The following is a 19,481-nucleotide window of genomic DNA, read 5'->3' on the forward strand; positions in this document are numbered from 1 at the left end:
TTACAGCTTATCGGGCCAAATAACTTGGCCCGCCTCTTTGTTTGCAGAATAAATATAACATTTTGTAGAAGGTTGTAGTGACGTACTTGTTCAAAGAAAAATCAATGTACAGCAGTGTTCTATGTAATCCTGTTATCTCCTCCCCACAGAGGCGGTGTTGTAGGTGGCAGTTACTGCACCGTGTTCAGTAGAAAACGGTAGGGATTTTTTTTGAGGGAGGGGAAGTGTTTCCAACTAATGGGACAAAAAAGATGCAGAGAAGGGAAGGGAGTGGTTTTCACACATTAGCAAATTCAAGATTGCTCCCCGTTGCCAGTTTTAAATCGGGAAGGCTAATTTCTGTGTTGTCAGGTATTTACCTGCTGTCAGCAGAATGCATACAAATATTCCTGAAGGTGTGAAAACACTCTAGCTCCTGTTCAGTTGTACAACTCCTTTACTGGATGTGCTGTGAATGCATAACCGTGTGTGGGAGAAACATTTTTAAGGCACATCTTTATACCACACTGCCCCATGCATATATGTTACTGAGAGAAAAATAAAATTTTAAATGCTATGAATGCAACTTGGACCAAGATTATCAAGTCCCAGTGCATTTCAGCTTCACAGTGTTCAATTTTTTGTCTGTTTCCTTCCTTGGGGGAGAAAAGGATTGGCAGTATCACTTCTGTTCATGTCAGAGCAGAAGATGCAGTGTCAATTAATGTAGGATTTTCTGTGAATTCCCACTGTTTGTTTAATGCCCTTAGCATGTGGAGCTGACTATATCAAGAATTAATTTAAAGCTTAATATATTCCGTTCAGAAGACTAATGAACTTTGCTCATGACATAAAAGGTAGGGGAGGGTCTACATACACTGGGGTGAGCACATATTTCTGTGAACTAGAGGTCAAAACCCTTGAGTTGAAAGCGTTTGCTGTGTTCTGCCAGTTTGTCAAGTTTACTGAATTTACCATGTGAGTTAAGGGTAAACTACAAGGCAGCTGAACTGTGAAATTTCCAGTTGCACAAAATCTTGTGATACTGTGATGTGTTCTGTTACTGATCCATTTGACTCTGTGCTGTGTATGGAAGGGGAGCTACCGACACTGGTTTTATGATAATACCCAGGACAGTCACTGCTGGAAATAAAAGCAGAAAGCCAGTCCAGTAACAGAAGTGGAGCAAAACTCTTGGATCTCAGGGCACCCTTGGGAAAGTGCAATAATGTGGGTCTGGCAGTTAACTGGAAAACTGAAACCAGGTAAAATTTAATTACAGCTTTCCCTTCCGCCCTGTTACACAAAAATAGAATGAGTGAGGTATTTGAGAAAGTGAGCTGCAGTGTCTCTTCTCCACCCCTTGGGGTGTTCTGTGGCGCTCAAAATAATCCCAGTTCCCACTCTGCAACAACGGATTGTGCTGTGTCAAGCCAGGGCACATAAGGGAAAGCAAAAGGGGCCAGGTGCAGCGACAGCTCAGTTTGGATGGAGCATAGCCTACACAAGAGTTGACACACATGCTCAACAGGCTCCAAAATAAGTTGAGGGTATAGGCTGCAGTTGTTCCAAGTGGTGAGAGGAAGAGATCCAGAGATTCAGAAATGGTTGAGTTAGGAGGGGTGCACACCTTTTTTTTGCTCAGTAGCCAAAGCTAGCAGTGTCTAAAAAAGGCTTGATAATGGACAATACAAAAAGGAATCCTCAGTAACTTGAACATAGCAGTGTGTGTTGCTGTGTCAAGTATTTGCTTTATATCTGGGCTTGATAATGGACTACTAGGCTTCACAAAGCCTAGGTTGAGCACAGATGATATAAAAAAGCCTTTTTCCAAAGGATGGATTTTCGTTGTCCTCTATACTTACACACACCCCCCTGAGTTTGAGAATCGAGTGCAAGAGGGTAGTAATGAGGATGTGTCTTGTAGGCAGTACAAAACCTTGCTGCATTAAAAACAAAACCCCCTTCAGTCTGAAGGTACCTGTTTTGTTTGTTTCTTGTTCTCAACTTTATGTAAAAGGAAGGATAGAAGGAGCTGATCTCACATTTGTTTGCTGTTTCTGTTTGCACCTTCACATAGGGTGTGCAGAACAGCTTAGATTTTATGCCTGTTTGCAGAGGGCTCTTGATCTGGAAGCTGATCTGAGGGCCTGGGTTGATGTCCTTGAAACCAGTGCTAAGGTCAGACTAGTAAGTAACTTGCACATCTCCTTGTCCAGGACTCAGTCCAGCTGAAAGATCTTTGGAAGAAAATCTGCCATCACAACAGTGGGATGGAATTTCAAGACCATCGCTACTGGCTGCGGACACATCCCAACTGTATTGTGGGAAAAGAGCTGGTCAACTGGCTCATTAGAAATGGGCACATAACCACAAGGTAACCCTGGTGCTTTAGGACAGCAGGTGTCTTCTGTCTTTGTGACAGAAGGTTGTGAGTTTTAGCTGATATAGGCTACCTTAGATTGCAGAGATAGATTCTGTTGCAGGGAGGTGAGAAAGAAAGAAAATTCGGTTTTATTCATTGCTGCCTGCCAAAGCAGGTAGGGTTCTAACTCTGTGTGGCCCAAAACAACAGGGCACAGGGGGCTGTCTGGTTTGGGAGCTGGTGTGGGAGGTAGCTTATGGGACAAGTATTACTCGAACAGTTGGAGAACAGTGAGTGTATTACAAAGACTGTCCAGAAATGTTCAGTAATACTCCAAAGAGCAAGTCTGCCCCTGGGATCAGAGATATATTTTATATATGTGTAATAGTGTTTGGTGGTTAGATTTTTGGTGGGACTGGCAGACTTTTATCCTTGTAAGCGAGTGTAAAGAATCTGTTATATTTAACTATGTGTGAACAGGATAAAACTGAGATGGTTCTTAAGCATAGACCAGCAGTCCTTGCTCAGCAGAGATGCTCAGTATCTGTAAATCAACCAAACAATATTAGAGGATCACAAGCAGTATGTCTTAATCATCTGTGGGGCACCTCAGCTGAGTTGAGAGTTCTGGCCGTCTCTTTGTGTAGCTCCATACTTGAATCAGTACACTGCTGCCTCTCCACAGTATTTTAACTAGTGTTTGGTTAAACATAGCAATGGGATACTGGTGAGTCAAATAGTGTGTCACCAATTACTCTTTCCTTTTGTACCATAAAACATGTGTGTTTAGGACTAGACTTAGAAAACCATCTCTATTCTTATGCTTCCAGGGTCCAAGCCATTGCAATAGGACAAGCATTAGTTGATGGACGCTGGCTAGAATGTGTCAGTCATCATGATCAGCTCTTCAGAGATGAGTATGCTCTCTACAGACCATTACAGGTAAAAGGAGTAGGAAAGCTGTGGTTCTTGCTGGGTTTGGCTGCTGACTAGAATCTTCTCTAATCCTGTTCTCAACAGCCATTGTATGTTTTCTGAATCAGCTCTCCTGTACAGAGAGCTGGGCTCCAGGCCTTTTTCCTTAGTGGAAAGCCTAAGCAGCATTTGCCCAGAAAACTTTGAGGCTGTCCTATGTGGTGGATGAGTTGTTATATGTAGTACTGCTTAAAGTGGAAGAAAGGTTCTCCAGTCTAGGCCAGTGCGTCTCGTGGCGAACATCTTCCACGGAGGCCTTGGGACGGTACAGTCTGTGCTTGTGGCAGCTGTGCTATCATGTGCAGGATCTGGAGTCTGTATGCAGTTACTGGTGACTGAGACACAGTGGTGGTCTTCTGTTTCAAAACTCCTTCTTTAAAAACTTCCAAAGAATGAATATTTTAGATATACAGTATTGGATCTTCTTACATATTATATTGGTAACCACCTTCTGATCTCCAGTGATGGCAGAATAAAGAATTCAGTACCTTAGCCACATGATGCAAGATTGGAAGGGAGTCTTTGTCATGCCTCCAGATAAGCTTAGCTAGCTGAGGGGGACGCAGGGAACCAGTGACCAGAGATGCTATCGTACTGTATTTCATTGCAGTCAAACTTGCTGAGAGGTAAGAGCAGTTACTGGCCTGAGAGACTGAGAGACACTTTTTAACTTGAACAAGATCTATCTGTAGCCTTGCTATTACCTGAAAGCTTTCAGCCGAGTCTTTCATGTTCTGCAGCTTCTTACAACAAAGAATGGCTCAGCTGTCTCATAGACTTCGGTCAGAAAGCGTGTAGCCATTAGCATCTTGTCTCCCTTGTGCATTTCAGCTCTTGACCACAGTCACATGGTCTTCCGTTGAGATTGCTCCAGGCTTCATCTGGTATCTCAGCTAGTCAGCTGCATTGTCTCAGTTTGTTAGTAAAAGTTTTCCCTTAACTAGCAAGTGCTTGTTGATCCCTGTTTGTAACTACTTGTAGGGGGCTTGTGTTATTCAAGGTTTAAAGCCAATTCTTGTTCTTATCAGCCGAAAGTGCTGTCTGATCTCATTTCCCCTGGACAGAGTCAGGAGAAACAGTGGTGTTGACTCAGCTGCTTGCTGCGCTCACTGTAGCCTAAGGAATGACAGTGAGAACTTCCTCTTGAGTTGACTGGAGGCATCAGGATGACTGATGGAAATTGCTTAGGTGCTCTCCAGGTTCTCTGGCACCCTCGCCAGGCTTTGCTTTGATGCAGTAGCCCCAGCTAGAGCCTGACTTGTGAGTAAACTTAGAGCTACTTTGGTCAGTCACAGGATCGCTCCAGTAACTTAGAACTAGCCTCCTCCAAAAGCTGCGTGTGCTGGTTTCTGGCAAAGGATATGGTCATCGCCACCTTGGCTGGGGATAGCAAGTATTCAACACTGCTGAGCTGGATGTGGTGACAGAAAACATGCAGTAGAATAGACATGTCCTTTAGTGCCACTGAGTCACAACTTGTGTGGAAGTGAGGAGAAGGCAGAGACTAAGCACGTGGGAAGTGTAAAGAAGTACTTGTTTCCTGTCCCAAAGAGTTACTATTTCATGGCAAGGGGGGTGGCTCTATGACTAACCTGGCTCAGCCCACTGAGAGTATCTGATTTTTAAAATATGTGATCTGCACTTGTAGCAGACTGCTTTCTAAAGCTGCTTAATATTTCGGCAGAGCTGCACTTCTAACACCTTTTTTTCTTCCTTGTCTTCTAGAGCACGGAGTTCTCGGAAACCCCATCTCCAGACAGTGACTCTGTGAACTCTGTAGAAGGACACTCAGAGCCATCCTGGTTCAAAGACATCAAGTTTGACAGTGACACAGAGCAGATTGCTGATGAAGGAGAAGATAACTTAGCCAGTGAGTTTCACGCAAGTCTTGTTCTCACTCTGCCTTCTCCCCCGTTATCCCCAGTCCCTCAGGACACAGTAGTTTAACCGTGTCTTGCTTTATATGTGTATGTGTTTGTGTGTGTGCGTGCATGGGCTGTAAGGATCTAAGCAAACTATAACCTAGCTAGTCCTCTTGTTTCTTATGGTGGATATACAGTATTTTGTGTTTAGTGGAACTGGTAAAGCTTCATACTTCTAATGGAGGAGAAGCATGTAAATTGCTGCCGTCTGTTTCTCGGGCAGACTTCTGCTTAATTTGGGCCTTACAGTAATGCGCTAAAGAATGCCCAATATGTCAGCATGCACACATGAAGATAAGATTAGAACGATGAAAATACTGTATTCCTTTAGTAATGCACACTGGTCTTTATGTATTAAAGACAATTTTTCTCCTCTCCGGTACCCTCATGATACCCATTTGAACCCTTTTCCTCCCCGTATCTTCCCCCTTACCCAACACTAAAAGACTCCGCCAGCCCTAGCAAGCGCACTTCAGTCAGCAGCTTCCAGTCCACAATGGACAGTGATTCAGCCGCTTCCATCAGCCTGAACGTGGAGCTGGACAACGTGAACTTCCATATCAAGAAGCACTCCAAGTACCCTCATGTGCCCCCTCACCCTGCCGACCAAAAAGGTATGAGGTAGTCACCAGCTGGAGTTGCACATGATGGAGAGCTAGGCCCTAGTAATACTGACCTATTTGGACACTACTTTTGTAGCTGTCTTACAGAGGGGGAAATAATGATATCTAGCTGGCACTCACTTGCAGTTTTGATGTGCTCACCTCTGAGGAGGCTCAGTAGACTTGTTGAAACACCTTCTCTGCAGAGTGTGTAACTTCCCCTGTGACTTTCTCTTTGCAGTTGAAGCATACCTACATAACAGGGTAGATCCACATATATACAGTTTCTGGCTAACAGGGGTGGAAAAATAGTCCGTGCATAAACCAGTTTGATACATGTCTCTACAGTTTGAGATTAAACTGGAAAAGCAAGCAAGAAAAAACCCCAAAGAACAAAAAAACCCCACAATATGGAAGAGCTCTGTGCTGACTTCTAATTGTATGTTAATAAGCTTACATTTGACAGAAGTATCTTACCTGTTGAGCAATGAGGCCTAACTTAATCCATGTATGTAACATTTGTTCAAAAGAGAACAGCCACTTAAGTGAAGTAGGAAGAAATAAAATACTCAGTGTCGAAGACTTCTTTTGAAATTTTTTTCTCCTAAGTGAGTACTAAATGGAAAGACTCTTAACTATAAGCAAAATCCTTATGGAAAGATAATGTGCCTGCCTGTTGACAACTGCATTCACTAACTTGGACAAGGGCTGACTGAAATTGGGGCTTGCCACTGGCTTGGGTCTAGTATATTCTAGTTGCCTTACATGCTGGGTAGCAACAGATGTATTCCTTACTTAAGGTTACATCAGCTTTGTAGACTTCTGTCTTTGGCTGCTTCTAAGGAGTTTCTTATTCTTAATTATTATTTCCCTCCCCTCCCTTCAGTATTTCCAACTTTACAAGATGATCCAATGTGAATTAATTTGGACTCCTTCCAATGAATTCATCCTTCTGTAAAGTCTAACAGACTTGTGGATCAGCATGCAAGACTTGCTTTATGCCTGTAAACAGATTGCATTTTCTGAAACGGTCACCAAAGAGAGTGAGGGAGGAGAACTGGTCACAGCTGACTTTCATAGTATGTTAGACACGGGAGGGAGAGTGAGGCAAATTAGAGAAGGAATTTATCAGTGCCCATTGTAGTCACTTCTTGCTATTTGCTAAAAGTATGTCTGGAAGAAGGGAAATCTTAACTGCTTGGTTTTTCCTCCGAAGAGAGGAGCAGAGCAGGTTTGAAATTTGAGTTGTCAGATGACCCAACAGTAGGGATGGGTTGTCAGCATGGCTGACACCAGCTCGTTATTGGTTGCTTTCAACCTGTTTCTGGCTCATGCCCTAATCAAATGAAAAGCTAACGCATCTGCAAGGAAGCAGAGGTGTAGAGGGGGAGAATATATTAATGAATTCCTTTTAGGAAGGAGGGATGCTGGATTAAATGAGCTTGAAACAGGCCCAGGTGTGCTGCAGTATCCTCTGAATTTACAGCTGTAGCATGTTTATCTTTATGAGTGTGTGTTGGCAGTAAAACAGGTAATACTCAGCTTGATTCTGGTCAGTGTTGAAGGACTTAGCAGAGTGATAGTCCTGGTTTCAGACCTATCTCAGTCTTTGTCTCCTTATACAAAGAGCAGTACATGATGAAGGGGAAACGTAAGAGAGCCTGCCTCTCTTGGAAACTGTTGACCAAATCAAGGCTTCTTATAGCCAGAACTGAAGCTCTTGTGAGAAAGGCTTTGATGATGGAGAGCTCAGAGAAGATCAGAAAAGGCAAGTGGTTAGGTGACTGAAGAGAGAGAGACAGTTCTGTCTTTGAATTATATATGTTGACAGCACTTTGCTATCTTGTGTGAATCTCTGCTGACTGGTGTTTGTTACCTGTGCCTGAAATGTGTGGTCTCTTACCCAGGTTATTCTGCAGGAGTGTAATTTATAGAATTTCCCAGAAAACTGGGAAAAACTGCTTTTAAGAGAATGGATTTCCCTTGAGGGGAAAGTCTCAGTAATATGCCCAGAACTAGGATAGGGTGGGGGTGTGAGTCATTAAAAAACACACCATGCAGAGGTAGGTATTATTCTGCAGGTTTTTTGAAAAATCTGTGTCCCCTGCAAATACAGAGGGTTCCTGGCATGACCATCTCTGGAGGAAAAAGACCTAACCAAAGAGTAACAAGTTAAAATGAATGACAACATTTTGAATAGCAAGAAACACTTTTTGGCAATAGGGAGACAGAAATTTCATGGGTACTTAGATTTGTTTGGTTTGTTTTTTTTTTTTTTTTTCAAGGCTTTCAAAAATTAGGTGGGTCAAAACCTACAGTGCATACTGTAGTGCCTAGAGTAGTGAAATGGATGACTTCTGAAACTTTGACCTGGAAATACTAAAGAGTGGAAAGACTTTCAGCTTGTTTTCCTGATTTATCCTGGGTGTATTCAACAAAAGATGCCATCCAGGATGTTACAGAGAATCATAGTAATTAAACAGCGAAGGCTAGATAGTTGAGCTTCTATGCAAGATGGGACACAGTGATTTTAAGAACAGAGTACTGTAGTTAATCAGTGACATGGTGCATTTGTTACTGTCAGGGGTCAGTAACTTCCTTATGACTGATCTGGACACATGTATTGGGCTTGATTTCATTGGGATTGACTTTTGTCCTTAGACTGGATGACAGTGACTTCATTATTTCAAAGAAAATTAAGTAAAACTAAAGATCACACCCACCTTTTGAGGCTAGTGTAACTCAGTTTACTCACAACTCTGTAAATTACAGTCATTGGGGAGGGCTGACGGGACAAAACATCAGTGCTAGAAGTGCAGGTCAACTTTGATCTAAGCGGTTAGTGGGTTTCTTCAAATGATTAAGGGATATGCAATTTCTATCAGTCACAGAGGTCAGCTGCTTTGAAGCAATGGCCTGTGATGTACCAGCTGTGTTTTGGAACAGAGTGGTTTGTATATAGTCTGAGTCTAATGGCAGGACTTCTTGTGATGTTACAGGCTGACTAATGTCTTGTGTGTTTCTATGAAATTCTAGTGACTCCACGTTAGCTGGCTTGTAGTATCTTACAAGTGAGTATGGTGACTCATTCATAGTATCATCTGCCTAAACGCAATGGTACTTAATGGTGTGTATCAAAATGGGAAACAAAGTGAGATTGCTTTCTGCATTTAAATTTGGGGAAGAAATTAAGTGACTTATTTAAAATGTGGGTTTTAGTTGCTGTTCTTAAAGATATACAGTTACCAGTACAGGAAACTTTATTTTCTAAATGTCTTTGCAGCCAGGTATCCTTGATCCTGATAGCAAGTATTTTGGGTAGTTAGTTTTTGATGCCTGCATCTAGTTAGAGGGGGAAAGAGTAGAGGATCTGAATAACCGTGACACAGTTAGTTATCACCGTTGCTTGCCAAGGATTAGTGTGCTGTTGCCAGGAGTCATTTTGGTGCCCGTTCTTTTGAGGAGGTGCGCCTTAGTTTTCAGTGGATATCTGTGGATGTGTGCATATTTGTTCATATAAGGTAAAAGATGTTGTTGCTGGCCAGTCTGTTTTGATGTTTAACCAGAGCATTCTGTAAGGTGTATAAAATCTGTACCTGCAGGTTTCTGTTGGAGACCTGTGAATTTGTGTGCACTGTGGTATTGGCTTCTAATGACGCCCTTAGATATCAGACCTAGGAATTTGTATGTTCTGGGGTGGGTTTTTTGGTTCTTTATTGTTTTGATTTGGTGAAGCTGTTCAGGGATGCTTGTAAGATAGTCTCCTGATAGCTAACGGTTTGCAGACAAGACTACAAAATATGCTACAGGAACCTCCTCCTCCTTCCCCCCTGCCCAACATTCTGTGGAGCAATGATGCATGTAGGGGTGATCTGAGGTAAGAAATGTGCCTGTGTTAACAGCAGGAGCTGCTGCCCTGAGGCTCTTGCAAGGCAGAGAGGGATGGAGGTGCTAGTATGCATGTTCATGTGTAGATGCAGTGTGACATGACTTAGTCTAGGTAGTCTTGAGGGTGAGCCAGCTTTTATCAAGCAGTAGGTTTGCTTGTAATGCTAAACTCTTAATCTATATAAGAGACAAAAGGAATCTGCAAATAACCATCGAGCTGCAAGGGAGGCCTGCAACTTCCCTTTAGTACATTAATTATCTGTTTGCAGGCTGGGCAACTGTAGACAAGCTCAGATTTTTAAAATGGTGGTATGTAACGGGTCTCGAGTGCTGCTGTTCAGAGACTTGTGATTGCTTGTGTCCTGTCAACTTTCTGTTGCTTTCTGTTTGTGTCTGAAAGCTGCCTGGCTTTGCATTCTGTTTGTGGCAGTAGGTCTGGACTGGTCTCAGGAAAGGTGATTAAGGGTTAGCTGTGGACTTTGGATCATTGTATAAGCAATTGGGCCATTGCTCTTGTTTTTGCATTGTACAATCCCTTTTTATAGAAGCAAGGAACTGACTAAAGGCACAACAAGCTAGTGGCCTCTGGAGAAAACAAGCTTTTTGTGGCCAGCCAGCCTGCATGAAAGATCAAGATCTAGCAAGCTAAGCAAGGGTAGTAGATGGAGCTTCATGCTACTTCCTATATGTAAAGTGATATATCTCTTGCTTTCCTTTATTGCTGGGAGTCCGCTTCTGTCAGCATGGATTCCTGAAAACACTTAATTTTAGACGTAAACTTTTAGCTCTTGAAAGGTGGGCTGTGTTTTGTTTCCTTCACTGTGTAAGATAAATCTTATGGCTGGCCTCTCTCTGTCTGATGTACTTCAGCAGAGTGTGAGAGCAAAATGGTTTCTGAAGCTGTATTTTAGACCAGAAGGTTGTTCAGTGTCTGGATGTTCCTACGGTGTCTGCTTGCAGCTTAACATGTTTGTACTTAGATGCAGAAAAATGTGGAGTGGGTCAACTGGAAAAGCAAAATCTTATCTTTCTAGTTCAGTCTCTACTCATGTCTACTTTTGGTTTTGTTTCTTCACAGTAGTAAGTACTATTTTCTTGTCATATTAGAACTTTTTGATAGAACAAGAATGAGAGGATATTCTTGTCTTGAACACTCATCAAGCTGTTGCTAAATTGGTGACCGAACACTAAGATGAGTAATGCTGTGTCTTCTGGTGTGGGCGTGTACCTTGTAATTATATGGGCACACCAGTGTAACCTGTCTTTTTTTTTTTTTTTTGTCTCCGCCTACCTCCCTCTTCTCTCTTCCTTCAGAGTACTTGAATCCTGAAAACGGTGGGCAGCAGATGTTCTCTATAAGTGATGCTTTCATTAAAGGTAAGGAGAAACTTCAAATGTTGCTGTTGTGTGGTTTTAATATAATGATGAAGACTCCTTGATACTCCTTTAATAGGGCACTGACCCTTTAGAAATATTTACTTGACAGTAAATGTGAACTTATTTGTGGCAAAACTGGTAGATAAGCTAACTTCTTTGAATGCACGTGCAAGTTTAAACTTTTTTTGCTTCTCAGATTTCTTCATTCAAAAGCACTCAAAGAAAAACTTTTTTAAAAATACGTGTGACAAGTCTATTCACAACTTCCCCACTCCCAAACTTAAGTAACCAGTTTTTAACTTTGTGCAAGGAAACGAAGATGTGGTATGATTAGTTGGAATGCTTCTACAGAGTAGCTTAAAGCTTCATCTGTTAAATCTTTTTGGGTTTCCTGTCATTGCCGCTGCCACCATCACTACTGCTTCTGAAATAAAACACCATTAGATGCAGTTGTGAGTTTTAAAACCCTTGTGCCTTCCATTGTGCACTTCCAGGTGCACTTGTGGGTTTCTTTTCCTCCCAGTTCATGCCGTTGATTTTAGTGAGCTTGTAAGAGAAGGAAGTAGCGGGGGAAACCCCAATGTCTGTGCAGCCAGAAGAAGAAAGTCTTTGATTAAACTGATGCTTAGTTTTTCACTGAGCTTTTTCAGGAGAAAGGAAAGAGGAAAAAACACTGTAACTTCTGTTAATCTTCTACACAGCGAATTTTGGGCATGGAGCATCTGGAAGAAATTAGTTTTTGTTTTTAAAGTTGGTTTGGTTTTTTTTTTTTAGTACTCCTCAGATTACTGCTGAGTAAGGGTTTTGCGGTTGGATCATGCACTCTGAGGAGTTTTAAGCTTGAAATCTGAAGGCTTACATACTTGCTGATGGAAAATTATACACTACTAACATAAATGGCTTATAATATAGTCAACCATTATGGGAATGGGGAAGTTTATAACTTCCCTCTATAATATCATAGGACCTGTGTGGGAAATAACCTAGGAACTCTTTCAAATCGGAAGGCTGTGCTGAAATAACCTTTGATCGTGGTACTGCAAAACAGAGAACAGTTCTAAGGAGTTCCCACAGAATACAGTGATTGAAAAGGACAGGCCCCCTCCCTCCAAGTGAGGACTGTCTTATACTGTTGAAACATGCTTTTTGTTTCAAAAAGCAGAAAAAGCTATAGGTTATATTGATATTTAGGATTTAAAAAATTGTATTCAGTGGATATAGCCTTTATTGGCATCCTATTTATCATAGCAGAGAGATTCTTGTGTGCATGATGGTTGGGTGGATCAAGGTGAGAAAGCGGGCTGAGATCTTAAGTGGTGCAAGCTTTTCATGAAAGAAGATCCTTGAGAACTCTGTAGTATTAAACACTGTGACACAGGCTAGATGAACCAGCCTGCTGGCAGCTCCATCCACACCTGAGCAGTAGCGGTGTGTGGGATCAGGGCTGCAAGTCACATAAAGAGTCAAAATCTGACATATGAATTGGTAGCATAGCTTTTCATTAAAATACGTTTTAGAGGTGTGCTAGACAAGACCTTTACCAAGATATTTTTGATAACTTGTGCTGCAGCCTGAATGAAATATCTAGATCTTCTAATGCCACTTACATGTAGATGTCTTCAAAGCAGCAGCTTTTTGTAGATCAAATTAGTGCCTTTGACCAATGCTCTAAGTCTAAAGGGCATTATGAATATGCATGTTATTTGGAATTTGTTGCTGATTTATAGTTAAAATAGGATATAAGGGTGTTTTGTTTTGTTTTTTCTTATCTTAAACTTGTTAACAGTTCAATCCCAGAAGAAACAACTGTCTGCTCTATACTGGCAGTAAAAAAATTTAAGTAGCTCGCTTTTCCTTTGTACACTCACCACTGTTACAATCAATACTGTTTGCAGCATCATGTTACCATGACATCTAGCTCAAACTGAGTATTTCAAGAGGCTTAGACTTATGTCTTAGTATATTCTTTCCTTTTCAAAATAGCCTTTCAGAAAGACACAGGCATTCAGCTGTGACCTTATATTAACAAGGTTTGTTTGTCTCTCACAGAGTCATTATTCAACAGAAGGGTGGAGGAGAAGTCCAAAGAACTCTTTTTCACACCGCTAGGCTGGCACCACAGCAATCTGGATCTGCTGAGAGAAGAGAATGGAGAGAAACAAGCCATGGAAAGACTGCTGTAAGAAACATGTAGAAAAAGGAACTTGAATATCTTGAGTTACAATTCCTGAAGCCCCTCTATCCCACCAGCTTTCAGTGGGACTTGATCTACAGTGGACAGTACAAGGAACTAAACTGCATTAAGAAAACAGCATTTTTGCAGTATATTTTGATTGCTTTTTTCATATGAGTTTTTATATTTTGAAGTATAGGACCACAGCTGACTGTAGAACATTCTAGGCAGCTGTTCTTTCAGAGGACTTCCTGCACTGTAAATGTTAATTTTACTTCTGAAATGTGACTTCAGCTAATCACTGCTCTGTATTTTTCTCACAAGAAATCTTACTTGTTTTGCCTTTTTTACAGATCGGCTAATCACAACCACATGATGGCACTGCTTCAGCAGCTTCTGTACAATGAGTCTCTGTCACTGTCCTGGAGGGATATCATTGTACCTGTGGTCTGCCAGGTAGTTCAAACTGTACGGCCTGATGTCAAGAACAGAGATGACGACATGGATATCCGTCAGTTTGTCCACATCAAAAAAGTAAGTTTCACACAGTGGATGTAGGGAAACAAAAGGATGCAGCTGCTGGCAGCACCCCTTGTTTGAAGGGAGGAGTCCCCTTCCTACTGCCCCCAGCATGTGCGGTGGTGTAACTGGCCAACATGGCCTTTGGGTAGGATGGGATACTGGAAAAAGCTCTGCAGAAGAAACTTTGTGTCCGGTGAGAGATGCTTTAATGCCCTGGAGCTGACCTCTTCTTTCAGACTGTAGGCTGCAGAAAATAGCAAAGAGCAACACCTCTGTAATGACTTGCTTCCTTTTTTGGTTTCTGCTGCTTTTGTGCTTGGATTGGAGATGTACTGAATGCTGCCTAAGTAGCTTGCAGGACTCTATGTAGCAATCTATTGCCCTGTAACTATCCATTACAGAGGACTGAACTCCTCCCATGCCAAGTAAGCCAACTTTCTTGAAGAGGAAAACTTAATTATTATGGGATGGTGCATCCAGTTCTGCCAGATGGCCTGGTGTTGGCATTGTTGAACTGTAAGGCTGGAGTTGTGGCATGCAGTTTCTTCTGAGAGGCTGATGTGAAAGTAACATCCAAGGAGCTAGTGTGACTGTGGATCGAAGGCTTGAGTTTACTTTTCTTTGGCAAAATTCACCTTGGGAGGCTGCTTCTGTTCGGAAGCCATGTAAGAGATGAGGAGAGCCTTATGGTTCTGGTAGTAGCTCTGTAGCTTCTCTTCAGACAGCATCAGTTGTTGCTGCCTCTCCTGAAACTCCAGTTCAAAGAGCAGATGTTCAGAAGTGAAAGCTCTTTGTAGCTGTCTGCTGTTTTTGCATGCTGGTAACAGAAATGTCCACTGAAACATGTTATTCAGAAACCTGTTCCATGTTGTTTATTACTCCTGTGATTGGTTGTGACTGTAGGCACTCCAGTCAAGTGTTTCATGTGTTCAAATAGTAGGTAGAGGTTGGTTTGGTTTCCTTTTTTTTTTTTTTTTTTTTTTCCTTCACCCCCTCTCCCTTCTCTTTCCTTACATGTTGTTTGTTGTTAGTGGAAAGGGCATGTGCAAACATATATGCTCCCTGTGGCCTATAGAAGTTAGCTTCCCTTATTGTCTTCCAGAGTGTACCCCCAGCTTAACAAACACGGATGTATTGGGAGGGGTGTAGAGATCCTGGAACCTAGTACTTGTTTTCATATTGTCCTTAGTTTGCCAGACTTTAAAGGAAAAGAGTTGTGTGTCCAGCATGACTGTATCTGATCTTTCATCTGATAATTGAGGGTGTAGCTGATGCTTGCGCATCAGCCACAAGAGGTATTCTGTGTGTTAGGTTTACTGCACTAGAAGTTATGGGAATGTGTAGTAGTTCTAAAAATGTTCTTTGCTTTGTTAGATTCCTGGTGGAAAGAAGTTTGACTCCATGGTGGTGAATGGATTTGTTTGCACTAAGAATGTTGCACACAAAAAGGTAATGTAGGCTTGATTGATCAAGTGCTGGCTGTAGTGCATGTTGAGGAAACAAGTGTGCTGTGATTTTCTTTCTGCGTTGTGAAGTTTCTCTTGCCACTCAGGAGGTTTGTGAACTTTATCTAGTTGAAGACCCTAAACAAGAACAGCTTTTAAAGCATTTCTTTGTCAAGCTGTGTTCTTGTAGCCTAGAGATTCTGGGGGGGGAAGCTTTCCTCATGCACGTATGGAAAAACATCCTTTCCACCCCTACCGCCCCAGAAGGCATCTAATAGTTACCCTAAGTTTTAGCCGGGAAAAGGCATTTGTGGTTTGCACTTAAGACAATATAGTAATGTCAGCCTTCAAATAAGGCAGGAGGTCAAGCTAGAAGTGATCTGGATGGAGGCTTGCTCTAAAGTGTATCAAGACTTGGGGGTGAGAGTAGAAACCTCTAGCATTGCACTCTTACTGGACAGTGCTGTGAAATTCCAACAACTGGATGTAACATCTTCATAAGAAGGAAGAATGTGTATGTAGTTGGATCTGCAGGAGGATGGTAGCTAAGACACTTTGGGGGGTAGGGGCAGGGAATCAATCATGGGGAAGCCTGTCTTTTTTTCTTGTGTACTTTTTCCATTTCAGGTGTTTGTGGTTTTATTTTAACTATTTTTGTATCTGTCTTAGATGAACTCTTGCTTAAAAAATCCCAAAATTCTTCTGCTGAAGTGCTCAATTGAGTACCTCTACAGAGAAGAAACAAAGTTTACCTGCATAGACCCTATAGTACTTCAGGTAAGAGCATGCTTTTGTTCTTGGTTAGAACAAACAAAATGATGATCAGTGCACATCTGTTGTTTTTTTTTCAGTGAGTGGGTTCACATAGGAAAGAAAAATTTCCTCTTCGAGCAGCTAGCAAAGAAAACTGCTGCAGTAAATACAGTACAGACTTGTGGTCTCGTGATGAGGGGTTTTGTTATTGAGTTACATGTACTGAGAATGATCTTTTGATCCTCACAATTAAATGCAGCACTCCAGAAAATATTTTGGGTTTAATGATATGCTGTAAAAGGAATTTAGGGTTCAAAAGTCAGAGCTAGATACGGTTTAGGTGTGTGAAGAAACATTAGAAAAGTCAGTATAGCTGAGAGTTAGGTTGCAGCCGTGTTACTTCTTGTCAGGCTTGAAAAAATGGGACAACAATGAACCTAATGAAGTGATGAACTACGAAATGTTGCTTTGGAACAGATGCCCTGCCCCTGTGAGCGGGGAGGTGCCTTAAGTAAGAAAACGCTGAAATGGATTGACCTTTTTGTTAACGCACTGCATTCCTGTCTGAGAATCTGTCTTCAGGTGTTTGCCGGCATACTCATAGCAAGGGTATTTGGTGCTCTGCTGAGCTTGGGCCATAACGTTTGTTTTGGTATTTGACTATTTCCTTAGCATGTATTTAAGACCATTTCTGTTTGGGGGTTGTTAGACAGGATTGCAAGTGTGAAAGCTTTTGCAATGGAACTTGTCTCTGCCTAGTGAGTTGGTTTTCTAGTAAAAGCTTAAACTGAGACTTGTCCGTTGTCTGAATGGGGTAGAAGTATCTATGGTACTTTAAAAATATTGGTCTCTGATTATTAGTCTGCTTCGTAACTACTTTATATATATCATAACTACTTGTGTATCTGCATGAAAGTCCTAATGGACAGAAAATGCTAGTGAAATAGTAGTTCAGTTGAGAAGGTTAGCTTCTGGCATAACTTTTATCTTTGCTACCCTAATGTGAATGTTTGTGTACTGAGGAGCTGGCAAACTGGTTTTGTGGTGTCTTTCTCTGGCATGGAAGTTTTAAAACCTGACTGATGTGAGCTACAATAACACAGTTGAGAATACCTGGCTTGGGAAGCTGTATAGCAGTGTAGGCCTTCAGTTCTGACGGAGTTGCAGGCCTGCTTCCTCTTTCCGTGCATGGTAATAAAAGTGCGTGGGGAACAGTGAGATGAAGCCAGAAAGCGGGCTTCATCTTCTAGCCCCAGAGAGATTAGAAGAACAACTTTACAGTGTGCAGCATTTGGGATCCCACTCCAGAAGCACTGTCCCCAAGTGCAGATTGAGGGACCGACGCTCTGTGTATAGGTTTGTAGGGGTGTAGAGCATCAGCATACTCTTCATGAATGGAAGTGTCCCTGACTGCCAGCACTCAACGTTAGCATGTATCTAAAAATGGAGAACGTAATGTTGCAAACAGCTTTGGTTTAGGATGCTCTAATTCTAGCACCTTTTGAGCATAAAGCCTTTTTTCCATGTAAGGAGATAGGTGCATATATGCATGTTTGGATTCTGCTGCAAGTCTCTTACTTCAGGCTGTCATTGGACTATATCCTCGTGCGCAATTAGTGTATAACAAATTACTGTAAACTGGATGTTGTGCTGTGGGGGTGGGGGAAATGGGCACAATGGGCAGCTGACAGTGCTTTCTGGATAGCAAGTTTCCCTCCTTATAGGAAAGGTCCATATATATATATATATGAGTAAGTAATATTAAACATTTAAGTGGCGTTTTTCAGAGGGGTTTGCAGTAGTTAACTGCCAAACTTTGTTCCTGTCTGCAGGAAAGGGAGTTCTTGAAGAACTACGTACAGCGCATAGTTGATGTCAGGCCTAATTTGGTCCTTGTTGAGAAGACCGTGTCCCGCATTGCTCAGGACATGCTCTTGGAGCATGGTATCACTCTGGTCATCAATGTCAAGCCGGTGAGCATTTCCTGTCAGACTGGGCCTTGTGTTGGATCTCTGTATTTTCTTCTTACAGCAAGCTCCCTGGAGAAAGCAAAGAGTTTTCTTATTTTCTTCTCTAACTAAACCTGAGCTCTTTTTTGATAGTACTTCTCTTCCAAGGAGATAAACTAGGCAAACCTAGCGAATGCCTTTTCCTCAGCTCTTCACAGCTGTTCTGCTGTGTCCTTGCTTGGTAGGTCCTTGTACCCTGGCTTGACTGTAGTTAACTCTGACACCTATTTGTGGCAGATATCCTGCATGGGTCCTCACTGGTCGCCAGAGAGCCTCTCTGTCCCTGTGAGACAGGGTACAGACAGCCAAACAGAGCAGCTGTGGGAGTTGGCTGAGCTCCTGATAGCCAGCCCTGTGCTGACGGCACTGTACCTCCTGGAGCTCTTTTCACTTCAATAGATCCAGACGTCTCCGAGGAAGGGCACAATCTTAACTTCTCACCAGAAATATTTACCCAACTGCTTTTCTAAGATTCTGGTATATTGTGGGTGGGTGTGTGTTTGTGTGACTGGGTTTAACCCCGAGTTTGCATCTCAGTGAGAAGCTTCCTGGATCACTCTGGCTTTTTGTTGGTTGGTTGGGTTTTTTAGAGCAAGCTAAGGATGCTAGTGTCCTCTTTGCACCGTAGATTCTTACTGTTCTTTCCACTTTCACAGCAAGTGTTAGACCGGGTAAGTCGAATGACCCAGGGAGACTTAGTGATGTCAATGGATCAACTGTTGACCAAACCACGTTTGGGAACCTGTCATAAATTTTATATGCAAGTTTTTCAGTTGCCCAATGGTGAGTAAAGCTTGATGTGTCTTAGCTTGTGTGTGTGAAAGGATAAATGCTTGCTCCTCTTAATTAGACCTGAACTGTTGGTTGCCTTGTGTGATCAAGTATTATCCTTCTTGCTCTTCTTTCTTTACTTCTGTTAGATCTTGGAACTACAGTGAACTGGCTGCAGACACAAAAGCATGATCTTACTAAGATGAGACGTACCAGACTTTAATTAGGCTGGCTTCTTTCTTCCAGACTGGTTTTTCTCTTTCCGCCACTCTGGAGCTTGTCTAGTCCAACTTCCTGTTTTGAACAGGAAGGATTAATTTCAGTGCAGGATCAGATTTCTCAGGTCTTTGTCAGCCAACTATTGAAAATACTAGAGAACAGAGATTTTGTAGCCTGTCTGGGCATCGGTTCAGTTGCTTAATCACTTTGCCATAAAAAATTCTTCTACACAGAAACAGAGAATCTTTTGGGGTCTCTTCCAACCCAGGCTGTTCTATGATTATCTGGTCCAGCCTTGACATATCCAATGAAAATTTGCCTTGTTGCAGTTTGTGTGCACTGCCCCTTGTTCAGTCATTGTGTACCTTTGAGAAACCAGATTTCTTTGTAACCCCCTTTAGGCAATGGAAGTCTGCAAAGGAAAAAATGCTGTTTCTGGTTACTAGTGGTACTGGCACACATAAATTCTATTGACACATAT

The 19,481-nt window shown here is 42.1% G+C and overlaps 1 protein-coding gene across 5 annotated transcripts in view; it reads left to right on the plus strand.

Annotated features, from left to right (window-relative positions):
- Positions 1–19,481, plus strand: part of PIKFYVE (phosphoinositide kinase, FYVE-type zinc finger containing) — a 69,151-nt gene that overhangs the window by 22,257 nt on the left and 27,413 nt on the right. For 4 of the 5 annotated variants that reach the window (XM_080400239.1, XM_080400240.1, XM_080400242.1 and 1 more), the window contains 11 exons: positions 2,199–2,356; positions 3,175–3,286; positions 5,045–5,189; positions 5,688–5,855; positions 11,046–11,108; positions 13,158–13,287; positions 13,635–13,815; positions 15,178–15,252; positions 15,918–16,025; positions 17,834–17,974; positions 18,667–18,793. In XM_080400239.1, coding sequence (XP_080256365.1) covers positions 2,199–2,356; positions 3,175–3,286; positions 5,045–5,189; positions 5,688–5,855; positions 11,046–11,108; positions 13,158–13,287; positions 13,635–13,815; positions 15,178–15,252; positions 15,918–16,025; positions 17,834–17,974; positions 18,667–18,793 — 1,408 coding nt within the window. The remainder of the gene's footprint in view (positions 1–2,198; positions 2,357–3,174; positions 3,287–5,044; positions 5,190–5,687; positions 5,856–11,045; positions 11,109–13,157; positions 13,288–13,634; positions 13,816–15,177; positions 15,253–15,917; positions 16,026–17,833; positions 17,975–18,666; positions 18,794–19,481) is intronic. The other variant, XM_080400241.1, reaches the window with a different exon arrangement.

The sequence above is a fragment of the Falco punctatus genome, assembly GCF_963210335.1.
Source record: "Falco punctatus genome assembly, chromosome: 8".
NCBI lineage: Eukaryota > Metazoa > Chordata > Aves > Falconiformes > Falconidae > Falco > Falco punctatus.